At 35.5% G+C, this 9,381-nt stretch overlaps 1 protein-coding gene across 1 annotated transcript; it reads left to right on the forward strand.

Annotated features, from left to right (window-relative positions):
* Positions 1-2,693: 2,693 nt before the first annotated feature.
* LOC125866766 (auxin response factor 19-like) lies at positions 2,694-9,381 on the forward strand. The gene is made up of 13 exons (XM_049547116.1): positions 2,694-3,174; positions 3,932-4,044; positions 4,588-4,686; positions 4,784-4,840; positions 4,959-5,114; positions 5,202-5,286; positions 5,387-5,477; positions 5,639-5,803; positions 5,928-6,126; positions 6,211-6,349; positions 6,562-8,369; positions 8,460-8,650; positions 8,747-9,381. The coding sequence occupies exons 1-13, from the start codon at positions 3,123-3,125 to the stop codon at positions 8,886-8,888; spliced, it is 3,297 nt and encodes a 1,098-aa protein (XP_049403073.1). The 5' UTR covers positions 2,694-3,122; the 3' UTR covers positions 8,889-9,381.

Below are 9,381 nucleotides of genomic sequence, written 5' to 3' on the forward strand. Positions count from 1 at the left end.
AAGAACATTATTCTTAATTACTTGTAAAATTGTCCTATCTTTCATGATGTTTTTGACGAGTAAATTTGAGAGGAGGGCAAATTGATTTTTTTTGTTGAAAAATTATATTATGTAAATAAAATAAAAATATATTTGTATATACATAATATAACTTATTAAATTTTCTTGACATAAAATTATTTTTTAAATTTCTAGGTCCACTCCTACAAAATGCCGATAATTGAAGTCACTATGAATGATTTTAATAAAATAAACCCTTTTAAATTTGGATAAGATTAAAATAATATTATTTTTATGTACCAATAAGAAACTTCTTTGGACTTCAAGAAGCTACTCCAATTTATTTATTAAAAAATAAGTGCACATGCTTGATGCATAAAATAGGGCAATCTCCACTAAAATCTATTTTTAGATTAAACTAAAATGAAGATTTTAAATTTATAAATTTCAAATTTAATCGTGACAGTGAATTGGATTTGAAATAGATATTTATATATATTAAATATTTTTTAAATATAAATATAAAATTTACTATAAATTATTAAATTTTGTTGAATCCGTAACTAACCCGTCCCTGATTTTTAAATAATCAAATGCCAGCAAATCATCTAGTCAAGAATGCCGCAAGGATGGACTTAATTTAAGTTATGTAACATTTATTTAGTAATTAATTAGAAGTGGAAATAAGATTTAAAACTATGAATTTAAAATTATTTTTTTTAAGTTATGAATTTTAAATTAATATTCTATACACATTCAATAAATTTCTAGGAGAAATACAAAGTTAATTAGAATTTGATCGAACGCGTTGCTAACACTCTTGTTCCACTTCTATGATAATAGTATAATGATTTATTTTTTTTGTATAAAAGGAAACAAGACAAAGCATAATATTTAAATAACATTAATGATGTATACTAAAAACTTTTCAATAATGCTTAAAATTCTACCATCACACATTAAAAAGGCGTAAAAAGTTTATACATATATAATTTGATGTAATAACAATAATTATCTTTTTTTAAAAAAAAAAATCTCCAAATTTTTTGAAAAGGACACAAGCTTTTTTTCTTAATCATCTAAGTTCTACATCAATAAACTTCCAATCTTCTAAAGAAGAGGTCCCATACCATGTATAGCGTAATACGTGGTACATAATAACAAGTACATATGCTTCCAAGAACCAAATCAACATAAAAATGATAATTTTGATTCTAAAAAATTACCAGATTCTTTATAATAGAGGCGGAGTTAAAACAAATTTAAATAGACTTAGATGTTATGTTTTTATACAGAAAAATATAGTAATATTTATTTGTTAATATTTGAATTAATCGTAAAATATCTGTTGAAATTAATATATTTTTGTGAATTTTATTCATCAACTATCCATTATTTTAATTTACTTATATAAACTATTGGTTTTTTTTTCACGTATTTCATATCTAAACTATCATTTCTTCTGTAAACAGATCTAGTTGCGAAACTAAAATTTTCACTAATGAAGTTCAAAATGACTTTACCTAGGTCTTTGTCTCGATGTTGAATTGTCCTCCTACCCTTAATACCAATTAAAAAAATATTTTTAATTATTTTAGCATCGAAGTATATCTTAATAATTGTTTAGAAAAGTAAAAAAAAAAAAGCAAACCATCAAAATATGATAAACTCACAAAAAAATAAATATATTAACTAGAGATGGCAATGGGGCGGGCAAGGCGGGTTGAGCTTAACCCGCTCCGCATAATAACTTTTTTCATATCCATTCCATCTCGCTCCGCATGAATTCACCCTGCATAATCTTTTTAATATTTGTCTTTTATAATTAAGTTTGATACTAAATATAAAATTTATAAAAATAAATTCATTTTCTCATTAAGTTGTATTATTAGTTTAATAGATAATAACTTAAAATTTTATATTTTAAAGGTTAATTTGGAAGTATGTAAAAAATCATATTAGTTTTTATTGAATCATTTTCATTTATTATCTTGAATATTTTAGTAACTTTAAAGAAATTATATTAATAAATAATGTTCTATCACTCTTATAATATGTAAAAAATTAAAATTAAGTTTGAACCCGCATAAAACCACATACACTCACAATCCACCCCACCCTGCATTAGTTTTTAAAAAAAACTCACTTCACTCCGCTCCATATCTCACCCGCGCCGCACAACCATAAAACCACCCCACATTCCACCCACACCACACAACCTTAAAACCGTCCCACCCTACATAGCCTTAAAATCGTCCCACTCCTTGTCATTTCTAATATTAACTCTGAATATATATTTACAAACCTAGTAAATAAAATAAGTTGAACTCGATACTAATTTAAAAATTTATAAACTTCAAATCATGAAACTTTTATTTATTGATCCATGTCAAAAAATGTTAAGAAAACTATATTCTCTTATCCCAAGAAGGTTAAAAAAAGGTGTAAAAAGAGAGAAATAAAGTAGTACAAGTTGGCCACTCTTTGAGGTGAATGGTCAAACTTTGTGTGGGCACCTCAATAAACATACATACATGAGATAGAGAGTCAGAAAGAGAGAGATAGATAGAGACAATATAAAACAGACATATAGTAATTGATTACTACAGGACTAGAAAAAACTTGCTTTGCTTTGTATCACAAGAAAAACAAAAACAAATACAAATATACATATAAAATATACTGAAAAAGGTTTGTTTGATGAAAGAGAAAAAGAGAAAAAATTATACAGTAGCAGAGTTCTATTATTATTACAGAGGAAAGAAGACATTGTGTCTGGGAGATGTAGTGTAGAAAAGGGGGCAATTTATAAAGTAAAAATTGCAGCATTTGGTCTCTCTAATACTCAACATCTCTTCCTTTTTCCAAAGCTTCTTTGTCCCCCTCTTCACTTTTTTCTTACTCCAAACATCAAAAAGATTACAACTTTTCTCTTTTTCCGGCCACCCTTTTGCCGGAATAATATTATTCTGGTCACCGGAATCCATTTACAGCTGTGCCTAACCTCAGGGATGTAAAGGAAGAAGAGTTAGTATACTGTTTGATCCATTATTGAGTTCATGAATCTCCGGTAGGTTTTGAAGTTGTGGGTGCTCTGTTTCATCTCGCCGGAATAAGGGAAAATGAAGACGCCGGGAAATGGTGCTGGTAGTGGCAATGTTAATCCAGCTGAAGGTCAATTTCTTTATCTTTTATGCATATTATAAGATAAAAAGACAAGCTTTTTTCTCTTTTGGTTCTTTGTCTTTTATTCCCTTTTTAGAATTTTCTTATCTAGGATTTTTCCAGGAAAATTTGATTTCCCTTTCTGTTTTATTTCTTTTTTTCCTCCAATGACAAGAAAGTTATGAGTAGAAAATGTTTACACGTGGGGTTGTGGTATTAGTCAAATTGGAAAATTTTCTTCAATGGATTTTCCAGGAAAATATGATACTAAAAAGAGGAGAGAAAAAAAATCACTTTATCATAGCTTTTTAATCTAGCAAGAATTATAAAAAAGATCTCTTTTTTCAAAACCCTTTTTTCTCTTTTGCAAGCTGAAGTTGTTTTGTGATTGTGAGGTTCCGGGGTGGAGCTAGATTCGAGCTACGGGTTCAATAGAACTCAATCTAAAATAATTTAATATGTATAAGTAATCGATCCAGAACCTAGTAAGTAAGACCATATTATGATTCGAAACTCATAAACTAAAAGTTCTGTCTTCGCCTTTGGTGAGGTGGGGAGTTAATGTGATTTTCTGGTTCAAGTTGTATATGACAACAAGTTTAGTTACAATTTGTGTGGATTGGCATGTTAAACTATATTGAGTTGAAAAAAGATCTATATTGTTGATGTATATATATAGTATAAGTCCTTGATTTCTTGAGAACAAAGGCTATTATAGCTCTAATGAACTGCTGTGAATTGACTGGTGAGGGGTTTGTGTTAGCAGGAGAGAAGAAGAGCATAAATCCAGAGCTATGGCAAGCTTGCGCTGGACCTCTGGTTAACTTGCCTGTTGCTGGAACGCATGTTGTCTACTTCCCTCAAGGCCACAGTGAACAGGTCTTTCATTTTACCCTTTTTACCTTCTTGTTTACAGGTTGTGTGTAGTTGTTGTTTATACATCTTTGTGGCTGTTTATTAACATGAGCCAGTATGGTGCACCAGCTTATTGTTCACCTTATTATGTTGTTTGGCTGGCTTGCTGCTGTGGGGTGTAGTAGCCTAATTCAGTGACATGTATGGGAAATATCGTGGTTGTTACTGTTGATTTTACTAGTGGTATGTGTTGTGTCGTCTGTGTTCATTTTCTGCTAGTAATTCATGGTTTATATCTTTTTTGCTATGTTCCGCTTAGATGTGTTGCTTCTATGTTTATTGTTGTGGGACTTGTGAGTTTTTCTATGGTGAAATGGTTAATCAGGTGTTTGCTTTCTACTTAGTAAAAGATTGTTGAGTTATCAGTTCTAGAATGGAGTTTGTCTTGCTGGTGTACTTAGCCAGTGCAACATTGGCTATATGCTTATCACTGTAAAGATTCGTTCTCGATCAATAAAGCAAACTCTCCTGATAATTTGTTGTTTACTAATGCATGTATATTTTCAGGTTGCTGCATCTATCAAGAAGGATGTGGAAGCCCAAATTCCAAACTATCCAAACCTTCCGTCAAAGTTGATTTGTCTTCTGCACAATGTTACCCTTCATGTATGTAAAGCTCAGAATTGTCTTGTCTTGATAAAAACTGTTCTACGTTAATGTATTTGTTGTTCTACGTTAATATATTGTCTTTTGTGTTATTTAGGCTGATCCTGAAACAGATGAAGTGTATGCTCAAATGACTCTACAACCAGTTCCTTCAGTATGGTTCTTTACTACCTTCTCTTTTTGGTTTCATATTGGTGTTTCTTCTCTCATTTTATCAAGTATAGCGTGTTCTAGTTACATTTAGAACTTAGCGTGAACGTCTTTGTGTGCAGTTTGACAAGGAGGCCTTATTGAGGTCAGATTTGTCTATGAAAGCAAATAAACCACAACCAGAATTTTTTTGCAAAACCTTGACGGCAAGTGATACAAGCACTCATGGTGGTTTCTCTGTACCTCGACGTGCAGCTGAGAAAATATTCCCTCCTCTGGTAAGATCTTGTAAAATTTTCTAGTTAGAGCTTCAAGTTGTTGTTTTTCTATCTTATTTGTGACACACTGCTTGTTTTTTTTATCAGGATTACTCTCTGCAACCACCTGCTCAAGAACTTGTGGCTAGGGACTTGCATGATAACATATGGACTTTTCGACATGTTTATCGAGGTAGGTTTATTTGGCAGTTATATGTGGGTTCATGAGCTAGAGCAAAGATGAATGACAATTATGCATCTTTTCAGTTTCTGACCTATCTTTCATCATTCAGGGCAACCCAAAAGACACTTGCTAACAACAGGGTGGAGCCTAGTCGTGAGTGGAAAAAGGCTTTTTGCAGGTGACTCGGTCTTGTTTATTAGGTATGACAATAGCAATTGTAGTATAAGTTATATCCCCAAAGACTAACGGAAAGCCAAGTAAATTTCGTGGTATAACATAAAGAATGTTTAGGCTTCGAAAGAACCTACTTTTTTGTTTTTGTTTTCAATCTTTCTTGACACTCTTTTATCTTTGTCGATAGGGATGAAAAACACCAGTTTCTACTAGGAATTAGAAAGGCAAACAGGCAGCCTACCAACTTATCGTCATCAGTGTTGTCAAGTGATAGTATGCATATTGGTATCCTAGCAGCAGCAGCACATGCAGCTGCAAACAACAGTCCTTTCACTGTGTTCTATAACCCAAGGTCAGTGGACTTATTTTTGTTTACTATGTATCAATTACCTAAAGAGCTACGTATTCCTTAATGATATTGATAATTTCTGTCTATTCTATTATGATACCGACTGTCTTACCTCTAATATGAACAGGGCTGGTCCTTCTGAATTTGTAATTCCTTTAGCAAAGTACTACAAAGCAACTTATAGCAGTCAAATATCTCTTGGTATGCGGTTTCGTATGATGTTTGAGACAGAAGAATCTGGAACTAGAAGGTATATGGGCACAATTACTGGCATTAGTGATCTGGATCCAGTTAGGTGGAAGAACTCTCAGTGGCGGAATTTGCAGGTAGACAAAGTGGAGTGGTTGGTCTCTAGTTTTCTCTTTGCTTTTGGAATTTTATTCAACTGACACATTAACAATCTTGATTAGGTTGGTTGGGATGAGTCGACTGCTGGAGAGAGGATCAACCGAGTCTCTATTTGGGAGATTGAACCGATAACAGCACCATTTTTGATCTGTTCAAGTCCATTCTTCAGCTCCAAGCGCCCAAGGCAACCCGGAATGCCAGGTAGTTGCACAATCCTTTCTTAGCCTATCTTTGAAGTCCAAGTTACCTTTGTTGTGGTCATTGAATAGTGAAGTTTCTGATAAGCTCATGTTTACGTGTAATATGAAAGATACATATGATAAAAGGATGTTTTCAACTGAACAATCATTGGCATATGTAAAGTGTTAAACTCCTAAATTTCTTATGCGGTAGAGAATTATTACTTGTTGCAGATGGTGATTATTCTGATATGGACGGCATGTTCAAGAGGACAATGCCATGGCTTGGTGATGATTTTGGCATGACGGATCCTCAAGGTCTTCCTGGTCTTAGCTTAATCCAATGGATGAACATGCAGAAGAATCCTTCTCTGGCTAACCCGATGATCCCCAACTATATGAATTCCCTATCTGGTTCTGCCCTACAAAACCTTGCTGGAGCAGACCTATCACGCCAGCTAGGTATGGCAGCACCTCAATTTCAGCAGCAGCAAATGCAGCACAACTTGCAGTTCAATAATGCCCATAGGCCAAACCAACAGCTTGACCACCTCCAGAAGTTACCAGCAGCAACACTGAACCCGTTAGACTCCATTATGCAGTCACAGCAACAGTTATCTGATGTCAGTCAGCAACCAAGACAAAATCTAACTAATCAGTCACTGCCTACAACCCAAGTTCACACACAACATATGCAAGCGCAGAGTCTTGTGCAATCTCAGAATGTTCTTCCGCCGCAACAATCAGTTCAAAATCAAAACCAGCTTCAGAGAAACCTCCCCCAGAGCCTACCACAGCAACATCCACAACAACAGATTCTGAGTCAGACTCAGCAGCAAAGTTTCATGCCATCCCAGCCCCCAGATCCAGTTAACCAACAACAGCATTTCTCTGATAACCAAGCACAGCTTCAAATGCTACAGAAACTGCATCAACAACAAAAATCACTTCTAGCACAACAATCTGGATTACAGCAACCTTCACAACTTGGGCCAATCCAGGATCACCAGAAGCAGCTCATGGATGCATCACAGAACTTTTCCAGGTCACTTGCGACAAACCAAATGTTGGATGCGTCTCAATCCATGTCCACTTCACTTCCTCACTCGCAAGTTGTTCAGCAGCAAATGACGAGAATAAATAGCCCGTCCAATATTCGGTTTTCCCAGCCAACTCAGCAACCAAAGCTTCAGCAGCAGCAATCTGGAAACCTGTCAGACCTATCTGGACCAGTTAACTACTCTCTACCCCGAACGTCTTATCAGCTTTCCACAAACGGCAGTAATTTAACAGGAACTGCAGGGGGAGGGCAGTCTGTGGTAATTGATGATGTCCCATCATGGTCCACCTCGGTTTCCACTAACAACTGTCACAGTGTAGTTCAGCCAAATATGAATGGTCGAATTACAGGTGCACGGGATGAAATGACCCACTGTTCTGGACCCTTAGAAGTTATGTCTGCTAATAACAACCTGCAGCCAAAGTCTGATGTTAAACCTTCAGTAAACGTCGTCTCCAAGAGCCAGAACCATGGGTTTTTGGCACCTCAAACTCTTAACACTTCAGGAATACAGTTTGATTATTTGGATAGTTCATCTTCAGCAACTTCAGCTTGCCTTTCCCAAAATGATGTTCAATTGCAGCAGACTGCTACAGACCCATTATCTTGCAGTTCTCAGCCATTGATATTCAGAGATAGTCCAGATGGAGGAGAAGTTCAGGGTGACCCGAGAAACAATGTAGCTTTTGGAGCAGCAAACATGAACAATAATCAGTTAGGACTGCCTATGATACCTGATCCTTTGATCACTAAAAGCTCAATGGGATCAAGGAAGGATTTCTCAGACAATCTCTCATCAGGAGGCGGCATGCTCTCCAGCTATGAGAACCCCAAGGAAGCACAGCCTGAACTCTTGGCCTCAATGGCTTCTGAGTATGTCGCCTTTAATTCAATTGATTCTACTATCAATGATGGTAGCTTCATGGATAGAGGCGCCTGGGAGCCACCACCTCAACTGCCTCGTTTGCGGACATATACCAAGGTTGGTAGCCTCATAAAAGTAGTTCATTTAATCCCCTCTCGTTGTTTCTTAGAGAGTTTATAACCTTTTTCTGCATCTTTTCTCTTAAAGGTGTACAAGCGTGGTGCGGTAGGAAGATCAATTGATATCGCACGGTACACAGGCTATGAGGAACTTAAACTAGATTTGGCTCGTAGATTTGGTATAGAGGGACAACTGGAGGACAGACAAAGAATAGGATGGAAGCTTGTGTATGTTGATCACGAAAACGATGTTCTCCTGGTTGGTGATGACCCCTGGGAGTAAGTCCATAAACTATAAATGCTTTTATCAGAATAGAAGAGTCATATGTCCTCTGATGACTTACATATTCTATACTTCCATATGATGTCTTGCAGGGAATTCGTGAGCTGCGTCCGCTGCATCAAGATTCTTTCTCCACAAGAAGTTCAACAAATGAGCTTGGATGGAGATTTTGGGGGTAGTGTCCTTCAAAACCAAGATTGTAGCAGTTCAGACGCGGGAGATGTGTCATTATAGCAAGGTTAAAGTTGTTAACAATTCTTTTGAAGCTGGAAACTCACACAAATATAGCTTCTAGGAAGTCAGTTGCTCCACCAAAGTTTTTCCTTCTAGTATACACCACAGTACAGTAAACAAGCCAGCTGCTAGCTCTTCATGGGATCTTGGTATATTTAACGATCCCTTGATGTAACAAAGCTGATGCTAATCTTTGATAAGAGAAAAAAGTAAGTAAGGGAAGTCATCACCATTGCTGCTAAAGGGTAATGTGCTCTAGCATAGTTGTTAAGGCAATAGAAGTATGGTGGATCCCAACTTCTCTTGTTCCTTTGATAGTTCCTTCCACAAGGCTTGATATATCAGAGTGTATAGTAATGTAAATATACTCTTTTCTATAAGAGAAAATGGTTTAGACAGAATGAGAGATTTTATTGCTTTTGATTGTTGTACAACATGGATATGGTTCACACCTTATTTATAGGAGAAAAGTTTTTTCACTAAGCTTCCCCTA

Source organism: Solanum stenotomum, chromosome 6 (assembly GCF_019186545.1).
Source record: "Solanum stenotomum isolate F172 chromosome 6, ASM1918654v1, whole genome shotgun sequence".
Classification (NCBI taxonomy): domain Eukaryota; kingdom Viridiplantae; phylum Streptophyta; class Magnoliopsida; order Solanales; family Solanaceae; genus Solanum; species Solanum stenotomum.